The 22,895-nt window shown below is 35.7% G+C and overlaps 8 protein-coding genes across 8 annotated transcripts; 5 read left to right on the plus strand and 3 right to left on the minus strand. All coding sequences in view use genetic code 12, as the record gives it.

The window, feature by feature from the left end:
• Positions 1–584: 584 nt before the first annotated feature.
• YAE1 (Essential protein Yae1, N terminal) lies at positions 585–1,139 on the plus strand (the record flags this gene model as incomplete). Its single annotated transcript, XM_001523598.2, has 1 exon — positions 585–1,139. One exon carries the CDS (start codon positions 585–587, stop codon positions 1,137–1,139), a length of 555 nt encoding a protein of 184 aa, XP_001523648.2.
• Positions 1,140–2,364: 1,225 nt separating this feature from the next.
• PVL30_005204 (uncharacterized protein) lies at positions 2,365–3,486 on the plus strand (the record flags this gene model as incomplete). The annotated part of the gene is made up of 1 exon (XM_001523599.2): positions 2,365–3,486. The coding sequence occupies one exon, from the start codon at positions 2,365–2,367 to the stop codon at positions 3,484–3,486; it is 1,122 nt and encodes a 373-aa protein (XP_001523649.1).
• A 243-nt stretch (positions 3,487–3,729) lies between these two features.
• On the minus strand, positions 3,730–4,539 carry MAM33 (Mitochondrial acidic protein mam33; the record flags this gene model as incomplete). The annotated part of the gene is made up of 1 exon (XM_001523600.1): positions 3,730–4,539. One exon carries the CDS (start codon positions 4,537–4,539, stop codon positions 3,730–3,732), a length of 810 nt encoding a protein of 269 aa, XP_001523650.1.
• An 808-nt stretch (positions 4,540–5,347) lies between these two features.
• On the minus strand, positions 5,348–7,234 carry CLB4 (B-type cyclin; the record flags this gene model as incomplete). Its single annotated transcript, XM_001523601.2, has 1 exon — positions 5,348–7,234. One exon carries the CDS (start codon positions 7,232–7,234, stop codon positions 5,348–5,350), a length of 1,887 nt encoding a protein of 628 aa, XP_001523651.2.
• Positions 7,235–10,838: 3,604 nt separating this feature from the next.
• PVL30_005207 (uncharacterized protein) lies at positions 10,839–11,777 on the minus strand (the record flags this gene model as incomplete). The annotated part of the gene is made up of 1 exon (XM_001523603.2): positions 10,839–11,777. The coding sequence occupies one exon, from the start codon at positions 11,775–11,777 to the stop codon at positions 10,839–10,841; it is 939 nt and encodes a 312-aa protein (XP_001523653.2).
• A 6,340-nt stretch (positions 11,778–18,117) lies between these two features.
• Positions 18,118–19,152, plus strand: PVL30_005208 (uncharacterized protein; the record flags this gene model as incomplete). The annotated part of the gene is made up of 1 exon (XM_001523605.2): positions 18,118–19,152. The coding sequence occupies one exon, from the start codon at positions 18,118–18,120 to the stop codon at positions 19,150–19,152; it is 1,035 nt and encodes a 344-aa protein (XP_001523655.2).
• Positions 19,153–19,553: 401 nt separating this feature from the next.
• Positions 19,554–20,861, plus strand: PVL30_005209 (uncharacterized protein; the record flags this gene model as incomplete). Its single annotated transcript, XM_001523606.2, has 1 exon — positions 19,554–20,861. The coding sequence occupies one exon, from the start codon at positions 19,554–19,556 to the stop codon at positions 20,859–20,861; it is 1,308 nt and encodes a 435-aa protein (XP_001523656.2).
• Positions 20,862–21,817: 956 nt separating this feature from the next.
• On the plus strand, positions 21,818–22,837 carry PVL30_005210 (uncharacterized protein; the record flags this gene model as incomplete). The annotated part of the gene is made up of 1 exon (XM_001523607.2): positions 21,818–22,837. The coding sequence occupies one exon, from the start codon at positions 21,818–21,820 to the stop codon at positions 22,835–22,837; it is 1,020 nt and encodes a 339-aa protein (XP_001523657.2).
• Positions 22,838–22,895: the final 58 nt, after the last annotated feature.

Here is a 22,895-nt window from a genome sequence, read left to right on the forward strand (position 1 = left end):
GTGTAGTTTGGTGTTATGTGTATGTATGTATTGACTAAGTAGCCGTGACTCGCGACCCGCGATATAGCGGATTTTTCACGTTAGTTTGATGTTTTTGGCAATCTCTGGATGTGAGAGTGAGAGTGAGAGTGAGAGTGCGAGTGAGAGTAAGTGCGAGTGCGAGTGCGGGTAGAAACTCAAGACCACGAGTATAGCCCTAATATCACGTGATACTGTTCATTTTAATAGGAATGATAGTCCTTGAGGTTGGATAATTGTACTATGAAACGGAAATATGAATCTCCATTAAAGGTATCAATCATATTCGATAGGAAATTCAATGGACTTTACAGTTGTATACCAAGACGTAGTTTTCGGTTGTGTTTTAGAGTAATATTTTTATCTTTTTCTTTTTCTTTCAAACACGTAGAGTTTCAAAAGGTAACTTGGCAGTGTCGTCAAGTTATCGGATCGCGCTCGGCTTTTAGATAAGATACACGAGATGCCGTGACATATACCTATATACCTTTGTATGTATGGTTATCTGGTTTATACATAAATAGCGACATATATCCCCACACTTTTCCCGAATAAAATAGCACAAGATGCAACCTTCATATAAAGACTTGCACTGTGCATGCCAATCTAACTCGCAAACGAACCAGTCATCAGTATACTCCATGTCAGATGATATATGGGAAGATGATGATAATGATGAAGAACAAGAAGGGTACGACAGAGGTGACAACAGCAACGACTATAATAAAGATGGCGTCAGTGCTCGACAACAGAATAAGCAAACACAAAGTCTTGCAATGAATGAAATTGCAAGGCGTCATAGAAAGCAGGGATATGTAGATGGCCTTGCAAAGCACCAAGAGGAGAACCTACAAAAAGGGTTTGATTTTGCTTACTCCATCGGCGCGGATTTGGGTATTAAAGTTGGTCGATTACTAGCCAAGGCATGTATTGCAGATGGCGCTAATAACGATTTGAAAGACAAATCGGGTGGCAGTGGAAACGGTCTGGGATCATTGAAGGAATGCATGAATGCACTTAACATCTCGAAAGTTTTGGACCTGAAGTACTTTGACGACCACTTGAACTTAAAAGATGGAAAGCATGGGTTAATCGAAGAATGGCAAAACAAAAGCAATTGATGCTGACTGTTGTGATAAAAGAAAGTCAAAGCAAAATTACAATGCCACGTAGGATTGCACATTTTTTATTTCTTTTTCCTTTTTCCATTTTTCATTTTTTATGGTTTACGCTTTTTTTTTGAAGAGAGACAATTCATAAGATGGATTTCTAACACGGCAATCGTATATCAAACTAATCGAAAGAAACTATCTGTTTAAGAATTGAACACGATGATAAATTTCCGGTATTGAATAGTGAGCATACTTGCAGAGAATCTCAAGTGTTACATTCCAATGAAAACCACCAGTTTTGTGCAATCTCAATGTTTTGTGTATTGCATAAGCCAGGGTCTATGTCGATTTTTTTATAAACTCAGTACTCTGTTGATACAATAAAACAGTCAATATGAGTTACGTATGGCTAACAAGAGCCAAAATAAGAGCCAAATCAAAGCCAGTTTTACTTTGCTTTCCCCACTTCAACTTGTGACCTCATGTGAGTTTAGTGCTAGGTAAGGTTTTTACTTTTTTCATGTTTTTTCATGTTTTTTTTTGTTTTTTGCTTTTTTTTTTTTTCATTTTTTGTATTCCTTTCTATTATTTGTTAATAGGAAAAAACATTTTAAATAAAATGTTATGAAACGACATTTCTAGTATCTATAGCAAGCAGTATTAATTAAATATTTGTAGCCCACATTTCCCAAAGTCGCTTTTCAAAAGTGTTGATATGTTTATCTAAAAGTATACTATGTTGGTCCTTCCCCACCTTTATATTTTTCGGTGCTTACCGAAATGCTCAACTGAGGCTCTGTCTTTTTATTTTTCTTGTGCGTTAAAAAAATAACACTGTGGTTTGCGCTCATTAATTTGCGCTCTTGCGAAACATCTCGTGAAAGGTGCAGCAGACCTCGCATCTTACTTTTATGCAAGCTTAAAGGAAACAAGGCATAGCAAGGAGATTACTTTGCTCAGAAGTCTACGAGAAAGTACCTTCCACACCAATTGACATCTTTCATGATATCATTGTTTTAGAGGCAAAATACCGTTTGATCCAATTTAGTCTGCTATCTATTTTATCCCTATTTTTTTTTTTATTTTAATATATATATATATTCCAAGGATTACCAAGCTTCATTATTTTTTTTAATTGAATTTTGAATTACATTTCAGAGCACTTACCATTCCTTAATACCTTTCCGGCCCCCCTCTCCCCCACCCACAGCATTGCTACAGTTTAGACCTAAATATGTATTCCACACCTACACCTACACCAGACGTACGGCGTCTTCACGACTATCAATCACCATCAAATTTGACCAATCCTATAAGATTAGCATTCCTTGGAGGACCCAAATCGGGAAAGACTTCACTCATTTCCAAGCTTACATTGGGCAATTTCATGGACACTTATTACCCTACCAACAAAGTTAATCCAATACTATTCAACTTTGAGCCCGAGTCCAAATTTGCACAAGATATTCTCAAGGGTAAGACAATATCCAACACCAAGTATTATAATCTTCCACCAATCCTACATCGAGAAATAACTGGTCCTTCATCTATTTCTTCCTCAACTTCTTCTTCCTTTGCATCTCCATCAGCATCTAGCTCGAGCTCAAACCCCAATATTGCTCCGAAAGCCACTATTCAAAATAATGGACGGTACCAAATTACACCTGATGGTCAAATCACACCCATCTTGATAGAACTCATTGATACTCCATCCTTTAACCCTAAGCAAGTTGTCCCATTCCTCGAGGCATCTCTCTACACCAATTTGGATAAGGAGATTCTTCGTAATTTGGCAAATGAACCACGAAAACCTGTGTCGACCAATCCACTACTTGTGGCCAGTGGTGCGAGTGAACTTAATGGAAATGTCGATGGATATTTCTTTGTCTATAGTGCAATAGCAAGTTATAATCCTCCAGCCTATGAAGAGGGACCAAATACAGAGTTGTCGAATCAGCACACATTCAGTTTATTAGCAGTTATGAAAGATGCTTTGGATGATGCATGGGAAGAATATAACAAGTACAAATCAAATTGGGAAGTTGGCCAAGAAGCTGATGTGTTTTCATTCAAAAATGCTTTTAAGGGGTTTTGGAAAGATGATAAAACAAAAAGGGCAAACAAATGGGGCGAAAACAACACGAGTTTTAGACAATCACCTCCAGTGTGGATAGTTTGTACTCACACAAGAAGCCAACTTGCATCGGTAAAGTTGATTGAAGATGGAAAACAACTAAGTCGCGACTGGAATTGTGGCTTTATTGCAGTTGATAGTACAAATGACGACGAGATCAATTTAATGCTACCGTTGATGATTAGAGATATAGTAGAAGTGCAGCGTATACGAAAACGATAAAAGATTTGGGACAACTCTGGTGACGATATCGGTTGGGAAATTACTAAACATATTATATACAAAAATGAGCACGTCATCGCCACTACTATAAACATAAACATAAACAATTAAACTTCGTTACTTCTCTCTCTCTCTCTCTCTCTCTCTCTCTTCTCCGCCCCGCTCTCTTTAATTGTTCCATTATCACTTACTCACATAATCCCTACCTCTTTACTTTAATATACGCATTCTCTTCCTCTAGATCTAGTTCAAGAATTTTCCGATTTCATTGATCCATAATCTGTACTCATCTTCTTCTTTCACATCACTGTAGGCAACAATAAAGTCAGCCAAGTCGTTGTTGACACCTTTTTCAAGCAAGTAATTTTCGAATTCAGTTTGCAAGCTCTCATCCAACTCGGCAAATTTAGGACCTTGGTAGTTAAATTTGTCAACAAACTCATTTTGTTCTTGAACATTCTTAATAAACTGTTTAACGTCTTTTTGAACATTGATGAAATCAATCATGATAGAGCTCTCAGTGTTTTGCAAAAGCAAGCTAAAGAACAAACCAGTGTTGTCCGGTTTTTCAACAAGAACCTTAACGTTACATAATAATTGATCCAAGGAATCAGCTTCTTCTTCCAAATCACCTTCCATAGCCTCAAAATCTTCTGTAGGGATGTCAGTGATTTCATCAATGTCAAAGTAAACGTGGATAATGTTTCCGGTTGATTCATCGGTTTTCACCATTTCCACGTTGGCCTTACCTGGTGAAGCAATGATCTTGAAACCACTTTGGGAGAGGAAATCTTGGTAACTGCTTTCCAACTCATTTGGGATGGCACTAACAACATCCTTTTCGGATTTGATAACTTCCTTGAGTGCTGCTTCGGCACTTTCGTTGAGTCTGACACAAGTGTTGTGGAATGATCTAACACTTGTCAAAGCGTTGACTGCTAAAGGCTTTACAACTGTAGAGAAGGCTTTTGTTCTCAATTGAGGCTTGAGTGGAGACAATGCCAATCTTTTGGCAAGGTTGGCGCGTGCGCTGTTGGATAAAACTCTCGACATTGTTTCTTCTTTCGTTTTTTCCTTTATCTTCCTTTGTATATCAGTTTAGGTTTGATTGTGTGCAGTAAGATGGGGTTTGTAATGAAAAAAAAAAGGGAGGTAGATGGAGTCAAGAGAGATGGATTTAATCAATTGAAAAAGGAGAAAGCAAGAGACAGAGAGAGAGAGGGAAAGAGAGAAAGGGAAAGAGAGAAAGGGAAAGGGGAGGCAAGAAGAATTTTAAGGGATACTTACAATGCTACCAAATGTTGTTGTATAGTTTAATAAGTAGTTAAGTAAACATCAAGCCAAAATATATGTGGCATCCGAGCACGGCTAAATTAGATCAGTATCAAGAAAGTGAAAGGAAGAAAAACTGCACCCAATGAACTCATAGTTGAGAGAAATATATGTATAAGGTGAAGCTTTGTACATGAACTTTGCGCTGTTGATGCACAATATTTTTACTTTTCTTAAAATATATGATTACAAATATGAATGTCCAACTTTCCTAGTCCTTTACACAAATTGTGTAAAATGTTGACAGAAATGATATTGAAGTAAAAGAAAATATTTTAAAGAATAAAGGGGAAACAAATAAAGCAGAAAACAGAAAACAGAAAACAGAAAACAAAAAAAAAGTAATAATAGTAAATACATTTCTATCGTTCATTTACGTTATTTTCATGCATGTAATTGTTTAGTGATACTTGAGTTTGATCAAGAACCTGTGCTTCCCTTCGTCGTGGTTTCTTGGTCACATATATATATATATATATATATATAAACACACAAGTGCTATGTCTTGCCTCCTTCACCTGCATACTTCTTATTCAAAAGCATCAAAAAAGTCTTGAACAAAAAGAGAGCTTCGTCTATACCTTCTTTCTTGATATTTTTCAAAAATAGCCTTGTGATTTTTTTCTGGGAACCTACAGTTCTCAAGCATCTGCTCTGCCAAGGGCCGTACTTGTCGTTCGGTGTACCCACTATAGAACACGTGCTGCTCTGTCCAGTGGCCACGGTTAAGCAAATGTCGCGATAAATAGTGTGCGCCAGCAGCTAGCCAACTTGGCGGCGAGGCAACAAACCGTGAGTCCATTATTGTGAGTTCCAAAAAGTATTTAGCCAATGTACGAGTCTCGTAATCGTAGTCATCTGCCTTGGAGGTTCTTCTCAAAAAAGACATTGGACCGGGCCAGCCCATATCGAATTCCAATACGTCTATCATGAACCTTTCGGCTTTCAAGAACTCGTCGACGGTGTATGCGTTATCAGCCATAAAAGCAACTTCTTGAACCGTGGGACAGTTAATCTCTTCATACTTTGCAGCAATGAAAAAGGCAACTGCTCCAACGAGTTGTAAGCGTGATAGTGAGACTTTCCGTTTTGAAAGGAAGCGGTCAATGTAGTTGACAGTGAGGTATAATGTTTCAGGTAGTAAATTGAACTTATCGTGGACCTGGACAACCCAGTCAATAAGCACAGCTCTCATTTCCCATTTGAGTTCGCTTTGCATATTTTCCATATAGTAAGGATCTGGCATATATTTTTGTTCTAGTTTTCGCATGTAGTTGAAAATCTCTGGAGCATATTCGGCAACCATTGTAGCGTCATAAGTGTCTTCATCTTCGGGGTCTAGAGTGTCACGTGAATATTTGGCAACGATTCGTCTGAGCTCTGCGTGGCTCGAGGGTGTGTAAATTGGTTTCATTGGAACATGTTTATTTTCTGATCTGACTCGTTGTTGGTGTTTGAGCTCTTCTTCAGCAACATCGACTTCTTCGTGTTCATCAAGAGGTTCGTCGTTGATCATTCGCAGATAGTCCACAGGCTCTATTTCATCCCTTTCTTGTTCCTTCTCTGTTTCTTGCTCAACTTCTATGGATCGCAAAAGTGTTGCATCGCCCTCTTGGTCATGGGTTGGTAAATCCAGTGTGTTTAGGTAATCGCCAAACTTGTTTTCCTTATCCTCTTCTTCGTCTACTTTTTCTTCTTCTTTTTCTTCTTCTTTTTCTTGATAATAGTTTGCTCTTTTTCTATATCCATATTCATCATCATAACGTGACCCTTTGAATTGTTGTTTCACACGTCTTTCTTCCACTTCGGAACTCCCCGCATCACCACGATCATTGTCAATATCCTCTCCTACTTTTTCTTTTTCTTCTTCTTCCTCTTCTTCATCTTCTTCATCATTACCATCAGTATCAGTTATCTCATCATACCCGTGTGTGTTTGTTTTGTGAACTCTTTGACGTTTGTTCTGGTGTATACTCTGTGCTGCTTGTTGTTTGTAAACTTGAATTTTGGATTGGTTTATTGTAGCAGTGGTCATTCCACTATTGCTATGGTTGCTACCAATACTATTGCTGCTGCTGTGGTGTGGGTGGTGACGATGCTGGTGTGAAGTTTGGTGTGAGGTTTGGTGCGAATGAAGTTGTGGTTGGTAATGCATTGCTGACTTGGAGTTTTCTTGTGCAGTCACATCAGTCAATGCTTCACGTTGGTGGTGCAGACCGGTGGATAACCGCGATTTGGCCTTGGCTATAGCTTGGTTGTGTTGTGGATGATTCGACAGTGCTGAGGGTGCACTCAATGTCGTTGCACCAGTAGCAGCTGTCATTGTTGCTGATTTCGTAGCTGCTTGTGATGCATGCTTTCCTCGTGACTGTCGACTAATCAAGTTCTCATCAGTAATGGCCTTGTACGATCTCATAATGCAAGCAATGGTAGAAAGTATGTGTAGAAGGAATGTGCGAGTGTAGGTGTTGTAGGTGTTGTTGTTGTATGTGTTGTTGTGGTGGTGGTGGTTGTGGTAGGCCAATTGGTGGTGCTATCTATTTTGCCAAAGCTAATGGTGAAGAAATTTTGTTGTTGTTGATGATGCTACAGCTAATAATGGCCAGTGAGATTACTTGTGTATATATTGGAGGGACGTGTTGTAGATGTTATGGTGATTATTGTTGTGTTTTTGCTTTGTGTTTTTGCTTTGTGGCTCTGTGCGCTTTTTCCTGAGATTTCAGATGTTTTGGTTTTTCTTCTTAAAAATAAAAAAGAAAAAAGAAAACACAAACAATTCAAATGGTTCGCGAAACTGTAGAATCGCGGAATGCGAGAAATTTTTTTTTTTTTTTAGAGTATAGATGGGTATGGGACAGAACAGTCAAAAGAAGTGGTTAACAAAAGTGGAGATCTTTCTTCTTAATAAGGTCTCAAAAAAAGAAATTGGGAGCAATTGAATAGTCGTAGAGAAGAAACAATTGGTATTGTCAAATAGAAAAAGAAAAAAGGAAAAAAGGAAAGGAAAGAGAAAAGGGAATAAGGAAGGGGATTGTACTCAAATATTGCCTTACTTCTTGTGTGTGTGTGTGTGTGTGTGTGTGGGTATCTCTATGTGTTTTATTTTTTTTTTTATTTTCTCGTTCACATTTTCACGTTTTTTTTGCTTTGCTTTGCTTTGCGCGTGAAATATTGACAATGGTCTCTAGGAGCGAGAGGAGGGTAAACATTCACAAAAACGCCATTCTACTTTTATATGTTGAACACTTTTGTTTTTTGTTTTGTTTCTATTCACCCTTTAGTAATATCCCATCTCCATCTCCATTCCCAATTCTTCTTTTCTCTTTTCTTTTAGTTTCCAGTTTATAGTTGTCGTAAGGGTGATGAGGAAACGTGCCAAAAAAGAAGAAATAAAAGAAAGAAAAGAACTCAAATGATAATATGAACTGAAAACAACGAAAAGTCCTAATGATCATTAATGTAGAACATGAACACACATCAAGAATATAGATTGCAGACAATCCCAATTACAAATGTACCAAAATGGTCAAACCATTTGTACAGTTCAACCTTCTTGTTCATCATCATCATCATCTTTCTTTCTTTCTTTCTTCTTTCTTTCTTTTTTCTTTCCCAAAATTTTGTTTTATTTTTGATCACGTGATTTGTGATTAATCTTTTTTCCTTTGGTTAGTTAACTAGTATTCAAAATTGTAATTCATAGTTTTCTTTTCTTCTATATATATAGATATAAAGAAAATGCCCAAAAAAAGCAAAGAAATGCAAAAAAAAAGAAGGTAGCAAATAATATACCTTGTTTAGAGAAAAATACTTTATAGATTAGACGAATGCCTCAGTTGTATTGCAAATGTTGGTGAGGGAGGGTTGGAAAGAGGGGGTGAATAGAATAAAAGGAAGTGTATATTTTCCTTGTTGTATTGGCATGGAGTTCCGATCACAAACAGGTGGTGGCTGATAGCGATGGGCTTGTCAATACACTATAAAAGGGGAAATGAAAAAAAAAAGTAAATTGGGCGAAACTCGTCAAACAATCAATAGTCTTCTTTCTAGTTTGTTAGAATCTTATTGTTTGGTTAAGTACTTTGCACTCTTTCTTTCCCAATCTCAAATGGAAATGGAAAATAAAATTGAAACAAAAGAGTGTCAACAAAGGGAGACGGGATTGGCAGTGTATTGATCTACCCTTCCTTGTTTTTTTTTTCTTTATTGTGTTTCTATACCTGTTGTTTCCAGATTTTTTTTTTAGTTTGACTGCATTCTTCATATAGTGGGTTTACAGCTATTCTTTATCTCATGGGAAGCAAAGCAAAGCAAATTGTCTAGTGAAGTATGTCTTTTTTTTTTTTCTGAAGAAAGTCCAGTTGGTAGGCAGTAACGAGGAGAATGAAAGTTTGAAAAAGAAATAAAGAGATAGAGAGGGTTGAAGAATTGGGGGCAAAAGCAAAGTCGTGGGGGGGGGGGGGGGGGGGGGGAAGGAAAGAGGTGAAGTGCTAGTGGAAAAAATGGGAAAAAATGAAGAGAGGGGGAGAGAGGGGGGGGCGAGTAAACGAAGTATTGAAGAGAGCATAAAGTATTACAATAACAATAAGTTGCTGGATTATCTTGTCTTGAAGTACTTGTGAGATGTAGTACAAGATTACAAATGCCTAGACGATACAATCTATAACCACATTTGATGTTGTAGTTGTGGTTGTTCTTCCCCACCCTTGACGAAATGATAAAAAAAGTACAAAACACAGTTGAGGTGTCAACCACTTGAATCAACTTGACAACGATACCCTGTAATAATATTTTTTTGTCTGTCTGTTTGTCTGTCCGTCTGTCTGTTTGATCGACAACCAAAGTTTAATTAACGAAAAAAATGAAAGAAAAAAAAACCCAAAAAAAAAAGAGAATAATAAAAAAGTCAACAAAGATTCATATTTGACGTGATAAGACTTGTACAGAGCAACGAAAAAAGAAAAGAGCAACAGTAATTGCAACATTTGCAATTGCAAGAACAATAGAAACAAAAAATGCATAGATAAGATTAGATAACAATAGAATTTACTTATTGTCTCTTCCCCCCCTCCTCTCTCTTCTCTCTTCTCTCTTCTCTCCTCTGTTATTGTTTAGATTTAGCAAATTGATGTTTCCGGTAGCTACGGAATAATATCCGGGACATTTCCCTAATTCCATCCTGTTATTCTTTTTATTCTTTTATACTTTTATTGCCTAAATTTCATATTTCCTTGTTACGTTTGTTTTCCTCTTTTATTCTATGCTTTGCTTTACTTTTTAGGGGGAAAGAGGGAAAAGATTTTCTTAATGCAATACGGAGTAGGATAGGAAATCCATTCTTGTTTTTCTTTTTTTGTATTTTGCACATTTTTGGATTGTCATTGATTAGGTTTTCAAAAAAAAAAGAGTAAATTAATTATGATACAAACGAAGCAAGGAAGGAAAAAAGGCAAAAAAGAAAAAATTTAAAAAGAAACAATGCAAGGAAGAATAATAGGTTGGTATTATGCTAGAGAAAAGTTGACGTCAATGTAGTAGCTAATCCGGAAAAAAAATAAAGAAAAGAGTGGGGATATGGGTTGTAGAAGCATAAAAATGGGAGGGGAGGGGAGGAAAGGGAGGGGAGGTTTGAGAAACACAATTACAGTGTATATTTCTAATTACTTATAATACGTGTATTGAGTGGGGAAAGAACCAATGTGTGTAATAATATCAGTATCAATTGTTTAATAGGTATTCGAAATAGTCTATATGTAGAACAACCAGCGTTCAGGAATAACAGGACAAATAACAAAAACAAAAAAAAAACAAGAAGAAGAAACACAGTACCAAAAAGGAAAACAAAAAGAAAAAAGAAAAAGTAAAAGTAAAAATAAGCTAAGAAACTTATTGAGGATGAATTAGGAAAGTCAGGTGGCGAAATGAAAAAAAAAAGTAAAAGTGAAATAAAAAGTGAAGTGGAATAAAAATGGCATTGTCGTTCGTTAAGGTCAAGTAGTACATCATTTAGGACATCATCATTAGCATTTGGATAAGTCTTGCAAGAATTTAAAAGATTCATTTGCAAGGGGTAGAGCGTTAGCGAATATATTCTCTTTGTGTTCACCAACTTGAGCTGTAGTGTAAATATCCAGGTGACAACAAGTGCTTGGTTGCAGGTTTGGTTGTGGATGCTGTCTTGGTGCATTTATAAACTGTGGTTGTGTTTCCTTTGTAATTTGGTGCTTTGGCGTTTCAAAGATATAGTCCATGTTTTTGTTTGGTTGCGGCAGTATGTCCTCAAATGGTGGCAACAAGGTTTGAGTGTTTTTTATTTCACAGTTTGTATTGTTAATTGTAATGGGGTTGGAGCTAGTGTTTTTTTGAGAATTAAAAAACAAGTCAAAACTAGATTTCCTCGGCATAGCTTTTTGTTTCAGCAGATGTAATTCCTGCATTGTAGAGTCCAACAACTGGTTCATTTCATCCTTGAGTGAGTCTTCAATGGTATTGATAGAGTTGAATTTTAGTTGAATCAATTTGAGTTTTGTTTCAATAGTGGAAGCAGATACAGATACAGATGTAGATGGAAACAAAGGTTTCGACTCTAACAAAGGTTTTGTGTGTGGTGGAGTAGTAAAGTAGGCGAGCTGCTGCGTGGATGTGTATGGAGTTGAAGAAGCTTGAGTTGTCCCTCGTACGCAATGTCTTTTGTAGTTGTTGTTCAAGTTGTTGTTTAAGTGGTTGGGTAAAGAGGGTGTGGTTGTAGATGATACAATCGAGGGTGGCGTAGAGTGTAACAAGTATGGTTGTGGGGTAGGCAACACAGAGCTACAATTACTGCTGTGTGTTTCTGGTGTCAGTGGTTCCAACACTGATTGTGACACTGATTGTGGCACTGATTGTAACACTGATTGTGACAGTCTTCTCTTTCTTGGTGGTCTCCTTGAAGAGTCAAAGGAGAATGGTGATTGCAACATCTCTTTTATTCTAGCTGATTTTGTATTCAAGATGTTTTGTCTTGTTTGGATTAATAGTTTAAAGTGTTGGTTCTTGTACAAAAACTGTAGTGGTATTTTCCTTGTTTGGGGGGGGGGGGGGTTGTGGTAGTAAGTCGTTACCAATATATATATATGTATATGTATATATTTGTATATAACAAGAATTCTGTAGATAAGTGGATTAGTTTTCTTCTCTTTTCTAGGAATAGAGTCAGTAGCGAGTGGGTGTCTATATGTATAATGGAAAACAGGAGATTACTATAACCTTGTAAACAAGCAAAATAAAAAAGAAGAAAAAAAGGAAAGAAGATATGAACAAGAAGAGTGAGGTACAAGTGGTGTTATATAAATACTATTTGCAAAATGGCCGTGTTTTCCTGTCTTTTTCTCTTCTACTTCTCTTTTTTTTGTTTATATATATATCTGTAGTTCAAAGGTTGGCTAAAGCAAGCAGGATATGTAAGATGTAAGATGTACGATGTAAGAGACAGAGAATGAACTATTTTTTTGTTTAATTTTATTTTTATTTTATTTATTTTAATCTTTTTTAAAAATGTTTTACATGTTTTGCGGTGGGTGTTGCAGTTGCACAAATCTGAAGATTCACTCTTTATTTTTTTTTTCTGTTGTTGTTGTGTAGTATACTATAGTTGCAAAAGTAGTGTACACGTGCACAATTTAGGAACAAAATTTATTTATAATAATAAGAGTGAAGGCATCTATATGTTTTGTGTTACATTTAGATGCACGTAATAATAACATAACTCAGGCAGTGAGATGCATTACATAATTACACTACATTAATTACATAATATCTTATGTAATATAATAATTATAATAAATAAAATAAATCAAAAAAAATAACAAGAATAATTTTTTTGTTTTTTCCCAGGCATAAGCACGGAGTTCAGTTGAGAACAATTTGACCAGATTCTGAAACTCAATTCAATACAATACAATAATGCACATCATACTTTGGCCAATATTATTCATTTATATGTATAGAGAGAGAGAGACAAATAGATATATAATCACTCATTCTTATTCTTGTATTATAATAGTAATACGGAGTGGAGTGAAACTAAAAAAAGAGCGGGAGAAAATATGACAAAATAAAAAAATAAAATACAAGAGAGAGTGAGAGAGAGAGAGTGTGTGTGTGTGTGAGGGAAAACTGGAGTTCCTTATACACAGACACAGAAGAATAACAGAACATATTGGTGGAAAAAAAAGCCATGTTTCTCAGTTCCCTTCTGACATCATCAATCTACAATCAAGTGTTTTAAGGGTGGGGAGGTGGGGAGAGGTAAGAGAAAGTAAGAGCAAATGGTATTTGACTCTCAATGAACAACAAGTCGCCAAAAGTTGCTCATTCCCCATTCCCATATCCCTCTTTATTTATTTATTTATTTATTTATTTATTTACCTTATTTATTAATATATTCTTCTCTATGCATTTAACTTATTCTTTCTCCACTTGTACTCACACCCACAAAAAAAGAAAAGAATAAAGAATAAAAAACCTTAGAGACTAGATCTTGTGTCCAGTTACTGAACTCCGCAAAGGATTGTTTCGAGAAAGAAAAGTTGCGCAACCTCTCTCTTTTTCCTTTTTGCACATGTTCTTGTCCAACGTAAATAAATAAAAAGGGAAAACAACCACCAGATGTACGGTATATTCACTCACTTCTACTACTTCCTCTTTTATACAAAAATTGAGACTAGCAAATCTCTACGCGATAAAGAGATTTGCATCTTCTTGTCTCTCTCTCTCTCTCTCTAAAAAAAAGAAGCGCAAATATCATTCATTCAAACTGTTTTACTGGCTTCAAACGTTTAAATTTGGAGCTATTTTCCCTCGAATTGGGCACCCAACTTTTCCTCGCCCATCGACTCTCTTTGCCTCTTTGCCTCTTTGCCTCTCTCGCCCCTCACCGCACCACCCTCACACCCTCCTCTCTTCCCCTAATACTACTACTGCTAACACGCGCTTGCACTTGCTCCTTTTTATTTTTTTTATTTTATTTTATATATATAATTCTCTTACTCGTAACTTTGATGCTAAAGTGAGACAAAACCTTACAAGTCTCGAATATTGTTTGTGAGCAAGGTACGTACGTGTGTGTGTGTGTTTACATTTATAGATTGGTAGTGCATAATAATACTACAGAAGAAATCTTGGTGTAATAAAAAAGCAGAGTTGATGATTTGCTTGTAATATTTGTAGGAGTGAGTGGGGGGAGAATGGGGGAGAATGGGGTTCTGCTAAATATACGGACCCTTTTTTTATCCAACTAACCCCCCCTGCCACTAAATACTTTTGTCTCATCCCATTCACCTCTATCCTTGTTAATGTATTTCATAAGCTGCTGTTTTATTAACAAAAAGCCTCTCTTTAGTATATATTCTTTATTCTCATTAGCTAGTGAATAAGATAATCTCCAGTACCACCAAAAGTGAAAAACAAAAAAATTGAGCAAGTAAACATATTAGAAAAAGAAGGATTCAAGAGAACACCAACTTTGAAACGTGTATTTCCTTAATAGTTCCTCTTTTTATTTTATTTTTTTTATTTTTTATTTTTGGTATTTGGTGATTGTAATTGTAATGATGGTGGGTCTAGGTGGGTGCTGTAGTACAAATTTTTTTTGTTTATTTACGAATTAGTTTCAAAAAAACACACACACGGCGTTACAGAATGAATTATAAATTATAAAGTGCTTTTTTGGAGGACACACACACACACTCGCACACTGACTTTCACTTGCTTTATATATATTGATCTACAAGGTAGAATATATCCACTGTTAAATAACATAAGAAGAAGAAGTAAAAATGGGGCGTAGACTAAAACTTTCTCTTTCTCTTTTTTAGTCAATTATTTTACAATCTCCCACTTTGGAAAACTCCCTCAAAAAGATGGAACGAGATTGATGCCAAGAGCTTAGAAAACGCAGCTTATGTACTCTGAAATTCCCCCCATATAAAGAAAGAAAGAGAAAGAGAGAGAGATGTACATCTAAACTCCTGTTTCATCCTTCACCCCCGCCCTTTCTTCTTTTCCTTTTACCAAAATCTTCAAGTCACATTCTCGTATATGCACTACAAACATTTGTATATTCTACTTTGCAAGTCCTTCTCATGAAGAGAAAAAGAAAATTAAAGGGAGAATATAGTATAACAAGTTGTAGTTGTAGTTGTTGTAGTATTAGTGGACAAGTAATACAAAATTATATTACTTGCAATAATGACATTATTATTATTATTATTATTATTACTACTTTGTGATAATATACTAAACCACTACTTGCCAGATCAAAGTGGTACGATGCACAACGAGGCGGAACGTCAAATAAATAAAAAAAAAAACGTATTCTAGTCATCCTTTGATAAATTGGCAAGGTGTGGTGGTCCAATCTTTTCACCAGTACTAGTTTAATGGGTTGTCTGGCATATGGATTCAAGGTATTGTGATACGAGCAAGGCGAATGAGTACATGGACTATATCAAAGGTTTATTTAAATCAACCAATATGTTTTATTCATTCTGCTTTTTTTTCTGATGTTGTACTTCAATAATAATGTATGATCGGATTTATTCACCTGCTTCCCAGTATGTGTATATATATATATTACACACTGTTGATGATATAATAGTAGTAGTAGTAGTAGTAGTGATTGGTGCAAAATAAATATAATATTACCATCTCTTTGGTGAATATTGTACTGGACAACAGTTGCATCTTTTCTAAAGTTGATATTACCAATACCTCCCTTCCTATTTTTTTTACATTTTCCCCTCTATTCAAGGGTTCATCTATACAAAAAGTATATTAAACGACAGTAGAATTAAGAGGGAGAAACATGTTTATACCAATGACAAACAAGAGAAAAACAAAGTTACATATAGACTAGGTATCTCCTTCTTCCTCTTCCTTTATCATCATATTATTCTATTGGTCTGTATCCAGAGAAAAATAACAGAGACCAAAAAGTAAAGAAAAAAAAGTAAAAAACATTATTGGTAAAAACAATTGTCAATGTTAATCTAACTTCTAATCCAATGTCATTGTCTATTTAACTTCTAATCCAAAGTTTGAGCATTTTTTCCCTTTTTCAGTTTTTTTTTTGTTGGGTTTGACACTGAATGTTGATGTGTGCAATTGGTAAGTATAGATATTTTAAAGTTTTGTGTACTTGAAATGGATCTCTAGCGAAAATGCCTTATATGCAAAATATCCTAAAAAAACAAAAAGAAAAAAATAGTTTGAAAAAGCCAAAAAAAAAAGCCAAAAAACATCATCATCATCATCATATGGTTACATATATACATATATACATGACAGAAGAAAAAGACTTATTGGATAAGGCAAAATATGTTCTTGACGATACACAAATATATATATTTCTCCCTTTTTTTTTCTGGAAAATAAAAATAAAAAAAAAAGAAAACCAATGAGAATTAATGATGAATTCAGTTGTAGAGTTTCTTTATAACTCCGATATTAATCTTAAACTATTCAAAACTTCGTACTTGTTTCAACTTAAGTAATGATCAAGGAGTTCTCTTTCTTAAGCAATTTCCTTTCTGCCTTTTTGAACAAAAACAAAACAAGAGAAAACGGAAAAGAAAAATGAAAATGGAAAAGGAAAAACCTCGTAATTCTTTGGTGGCGAAGTGGAGGGTGTATGGGCGCTGGCCAGTTTCATCCAACTTAAACTAAACTTGAGTTTAAAAACAACTTTAAGTAAAAAAAAGGGGAAGAAGAAAAGTTGGTTGGTACTCTTCAAAGGCCTAGAGTGAAACACAGAATTGAATTCCAACCAAAAAAAAGGGAAGACCCAGTTGCATAGTGAGACACATCATGGTCGACTCAGAGTCAGCGAGAAAAAAAAACAGAGAGAAAAAAAAAACAGAGAGAGATATAGAGTAAAAGAGAGAGGCTCCAATCCATTAATACAATAAGCCCAAAAAAAATTATATATATATATATATATACATGAGTAGATGGAAAGCAAATCAGTACTACTCAGTAAATCCCAGTCCATGCCCCCAAAATGACAAATCAAATCATAGCCCAGGAACAACGTGTCGGCAACAACAAACTCATCATCAAAGGTCAGCTCATAGATACACATACAAGATGCTCCCATTATCACACTGAACTAGACATTATAGCACTAAAATTTAAATGCTGTCGAGACTCAATATATTATCCGTGTTTCCAATGCCACGAGGAATTAGCAGGACACAAGATTGAGAAACTTCCAGTTGAAAGTGAGATCAAAGCTATTGTATGTGGCAAATGCTGGTATGAGATGACTGCGAAAGAGTATATGAAGAGCCAACTGCAATGTCCCTCATGCCATGGCCACTTCAATCCCAAATGTTCACTACACTATAACCTATACTTTGAAATGTAATCTAGAAAATAAGAAAATAAATAAAATAAAAAAAGATGACATTTACTTCCTTTCACGTGACATGTCGTAAAAAGAAGAAGTTCACGACAGACTTAAAGATGACGTTGAAACTTGTCCTATCTGAAAAAAAAAAAAAAACATTTGACTATACAATTTACAAAACCATTTGGTAGCATCTTTTTATTATTTCTATTCAACATACTATTTTTATTAGAGTACTATGGCTATACTGAAAACAACGGAATAAAAAATTATATAATAAAAATTATATAATAAAAAAAAGGAAATATAACATTACCTTTTTTGTGTTGTAAGGGAAAAGCTAAGCCTCAATTGTGACCTCATTTATTATCAAAGTCTCAAAAATATATTGCCAGCTGCTTCCCCTCCCCCACTTCCACTTCCACTTCCAATTCCACCATTAAAGACATAGACAACAAAAAATAATTATTACTACTCCAACTACTCAAACTACAACTACAACAACATTGTGAGATAAATTGCACAATATTATTATCTACAATTATTTAGATCACACTTTTCAGATACGATAAAAGAGGCTATATCAGCATAGATACTTTCACTTTATAGCATTTACCCCATCCAATCTACTTTTAACCTAACCCTCCTTCTCCCACCTCCAAAATCAAGTTACCGCCTCGCTCCTCCCACATTAAATCAAAGTCATTCAAATCACACAACAACTGCGGCTACACAAGGAGTTTTGTTTTTTTTCAAAAAAAAGAAAGAAAGAAAGAAAGAAAGAAAGAAAGAAAGAAAGAATTGGATAGATTTATAAATAGATTGTCACCTGGTGGTTTTTTTTTTTTTACTATTCCACACCATTGCAACTACTCGAAACTAAACCTATTTACTTCTCACCTTAAAACAACAAAATGTCGAGTCCCTCCAGATCACCTACATTGTCAACAGTTTCAAACTCATCTCCAAAGACTTCTATCATCATATCAAATCTAGACAAGGATGATTTCGTCAAACCAGCTAAAGATTGCACCAAACCACAATTGATTTCAAAGAAATTGTCACTAGTAGACCAAATCAAATTAAGCGTATTGAACCACGACGAGAACGTAGTACAGCATATCACTTATTGGTCAGTATTACCCTTTCTACACCGAATAATTATTATATTCGACAAGGAGTTTAATGCAAAAGCAAACTTGCAGTATTTGGACGAGCTATTATCGAAGCAATTTCCATACATAAAGCTTTCATTACAGGAAAACTTGCTTCAAAAATCAAAGTCACAAGACCAAATCGATGGCGCAGCATATTCACTGACAGAAACCCACTTGAATGTCACCAAAAGCTTGGCAAACTTTAGAAGTTTCCATAACGACCCCAAAAACGAAGATGTCTCATCTTTAGCTTTTGCATCAGAGTATGTTGAGCCGGCACCAGCCCAGTTCAACGTCATCTCAGACTTGTCCAAGTTGGGTATAGATTTGAGCCAATACAACAGTGACGAACAATTGAACGAATTGAAACAAGACGAAGAGGAGTCCCGCGCCAACCAAGCCAACAACACACAAAAGACATCGAGATCAGGGTCTATATCTGCAGCTGCAGCTGGCTCAAGATCTAGAAGTCCATCTTCGTTGTCACCGGTGTTACCCCAAGGTTCGCCTGCATTTGCATCGCCATCCCCATCCTCTACAACAACAGCAGCAACAACAACTGGATCGACTAATAGTGATATGCCAATGAGAAGAAGGTCTACAAAAACACTATTCAAGCCGGACTTGAAAGTCAAAACTAGTGGAATCAGCAACAACAACAACAACAACAGTACTGGAGCAACAAATCTGAATGTTGAAGAACAGGCAAAAAGGAAAAAGTCTTTTCCATTCGATGAAGAGCTGGAGAATTTCCCATCTTCACCAACAATAACCTTAGATGAGACCTTTTAAATGGACTCGTAGAGATATAAGTAGAGATATAATTTTTGCATATATATATATATATATATATATAAATTGATACATGAATTGGTTTTTAACAGAGATTAGAGAGAGATAAAGAGATTAAGAGATAAAGAGATAAAGTTGTATATTTCTTTTCTTAGTACATTCATGAATCTTGTTTGCGCGTATGGTAGCGCAAATACTTAAACACTATTGTTTGCCTACTTTTACACCGTCCAAAAAAAATCTAAAATTATAGTCGATATTTAGAGCGACGAGTGTTCAACACGCAATTCTATTGTAACAACACCATCAAATATATCATTGCTTGTTGTTCTTCCCCCTTTTTTTTTTTTTTTACCTTTTCCCCCTTCAACCAAAGAAAAATTAAAAAAGGAAAGAAAACAATGAAAGTTTTTGGCTTGATAAGCTGGTCATTGCTATCATCTGTGGCCCTCGTTAGTGCCCATGACAAGCAACATACTGCTAAAATATATAGATTTGCCGACCAGACGACGAGCAACTCATTAAACACAATTGAGTTACCATTGAATGATGCAAAAATCTATCTCGATAATGTGCTAGGCAAAGACCAATCTAAAATTGATTTGCCTAGTAGTAGTAGTAGCAGCAGCAGCGGCGGCAGCGGCAGCGGTAGCAACGGTGATGCGCTTATCGATGCATTGAATGAACAATACGAATACCAGGAGAAACAGAATAATAAACCTACGTTGGTGATTAATGTCAAAGGTGTTGATTTTGATGAATTTTCAAAACCCATTGTTCAAACTTCAGATAAAATCAACAAATATTTCAAAAAACAAATGAAAGAAGATGGTGCAGGTGTTCGGAAATTGACTGATGAGTTGCTGATTATTTCCCAAAGAAAGTACCCTGAGTTGTATGCGCATTTCAAATACTTTCAAGAAAAGAAGGATTATATTTGGAAAGAGTTTACCCTTAATGGTGGAGCTGTTTCTGGTACTGGCTCTAAAGTTGGAAGTCAAAATGTTTTGAAGAATCAATACAGTCCAATAAATGATCAATTATTCATCAATGAATTGGCAATGTTGATCCACTTGCAAGAGTTTGCACAAAAGGAGGCGCAAATTATTGACAAGTCAGATGTATTGTTAATCACATCATCATCGTTGTTATCTATTAGCCGTAAGATTGGCATGGAGGCTGAGACATTTATTCACGCCAAGCAAACTATTGTCAATTTGCTCACCGCAATATTGAGTCAGAATTTCAATATTGTGGTGGTTGCTACCCCTACAACAATGCAAGACATTTCGCACTTACACAAGCGCTCAAGCGAACTTGTCAAGAAAGCTTCTGCTTCAAACGTGTTCAAATACGGAACCAAAGAGGCATGTGAGGTGGGCACAAACAAGTGCAACTCGCACGGAGAATGTTCAAAATTGACAACGAAAAAGAGTAGTAAGAGAAAAGAAAATGCACAGGCGAATGAGGAAGAATGGGGATGTGTGTGTCAACCATCATTTAACAAAACCATTTCCAAAACAACTACATGGGTAGGCTATGATTGTAGCAAAAAGGATGTATCAGTTGAAGCTAATTTATTCTTGTGGACTACCATTGCTTTGCTCTTGGTCACAGTTGGTGGAATCAAATTGATGATGAGTATTGGAAGTGGTCCATTACCTGGAGTTTTGGATGCAGCTACCCTTCCTGGTAAAAAGAATCTTTAAAAAAAAAAAATCTAGATAAAATTGATAAAAAAACATACAAACTTCAAGTGAAATCAAATCAAGTTTAATTAAGTTTATAAAATATTGACAAAAATGCTCAATGCATATTGAGGCTATTCTGTATGTGTTTTTCTTTTGACGATTATCTCTGGGGGAATAAATAAATAAAGAAAGAAAAAAGAAAACGACGTTATTGGAATTGTTTTATTTTTTTCGTATTTCTTCCATCTCGGCTATCCCCATTCTATAAAAAGCAGTTAGGAAATTTCCTGAGGATTGCAAGTCTAAGTTGTGCCAGTGGTGGATCCAACAGGAGAAACAAGTTTCAATATATCAGATTTGAATATTGCTCTAAATTTATCTCTATAAGCACTTTACGTGAAATTTGCATTCTCCAATTCCCATTGCCTAGCAAGAATCAAGCAGTCCTTGATAACAATCTTAAAAAAAAAATACGTTATCAGCAAAATGATCACCTTATAGAGCAAATGAGATTATCGAGTTCAGAATTAGTAGGGAGGAGCGAGAAGTGGGGTGGGGTGGGGGAGAGAGAAAAAAAAAAGGTGAGAAAGGCGGAATGATGCACGTCTTAAAAGAGGGAAAACCCACACCAAAAAAATAAATAATAAAATCAATAAATAAATAAAACAAAAAATTATCAAGGAGAGGAAATTCACATTGATATATTCTTGTATCTTGAATATCATCAAACCAACATTGATCAAGTTTTTTCTTTTTTTTTAATCAAAACGAAAGATCTAAGTCAATTAAATCTAGAAGCCAACTTTGAATTGTAATTCTAAAGCTTTATATCACCAATAACCAATAACCAAAAAAAATACCGCCCAAACAATAAATAAGTAGATAAAACTTTGCAACAAAATAATATTTTCTAAATAAAAAAAAATCACCTTTTCTTGATTTATTAAGCACTCCATAGTCTCTTCTACTTCACAATGTCCAAGTTTACAAGGAGACCGATAGCTACCACATTTGCACTTATTACACTAGTGTGCATTATATACTTTATCTCATCGTCATCGCTGAATTTAGAAGGCTCTTTGGGTAAAAATTTACCTATAAATTTGAGTGCTGACTCGTTCAAGGAGACAATCAATTCTTTGAGACTGCAGCAAGCCGTACTTCCACCACCAAAGAAACTCTTAGAAGAAACAGATCTGGATGAAATAGTTGTTGATGAAAAAGGAGTAGTTACCGATGATAAACAGCCAGAGACAGGATCAATCAAGCAAGAATCACAACTTTCACAAGATGAATCAAATGAAGTGAGTAGTTCGAATGAACAAGATGTAACTACAACACCATTTATGCCCAAGATGGCGAATGAAACGCTCAAGCAAGAATTGGGCCGCTCTTCTTGGAGATTATTCCACACCATATTGGCAAGGTACCCCGATAAACCTTCTCTACAAGAACAAACAACATTGAGCACATATATCCAGTTGTTTGCCCAAGTTTATCCCTGTGGTGATTGTGCTCGACATTTTCAGAGATTGTTAGCCAAGTATCCACCGCAAACAAAATCAAGAAAAACAGCGGCCTTGTGGGGATGCCATATACACAACAAAGTCAATGAAAGATTGGGCAAGAATGAATACGATTGCACTACTATCTTGGAAGACTATGATTGTGGATGCGGCTCTGATGAGTTGGAAAAGGATGACACTTTGGGTAAAGGGAATACCATAAGTGATGCTAGAGAAAATACAAATCAAATAAATGGAAATGCAAAGAAGGCGGAAAATGAAGCACTGGATGAAAAGTCTCAAAATGCAAAAGGTTTGGACCAAGCTACGACATTGGAAACTTTGAAAAAGGGGAAAAATTCAGCAGAGAATGGAAAAGGTATTGGTGCTGGTAGTAGCAGTAGTACTGAAAAGAGCAAAGAACCAGCTCATCCATTAAAGGAAATCGACGTCAGTTTGGAGAGAGAAGGACGCCAACGAGGAGGATAAATTGATCAAGTTCATGAAGGACATACAATGACATTTATTTTATTGTTTTTTTTTGTTT

Source organism: Lodderomyces elongisporus, chromosome 7 (assembly GCF_030384665.1).
Source record: "Lodderomyces elongisporus chromosome 7, complete sequence".
Lineage (NCBI taxonomy): Eukaryota > Fungi > Ascomycota > Pichiomycetes > Serinales > Debaryomycetaceae > Lodderomyces > Lodderomyces elongisporus.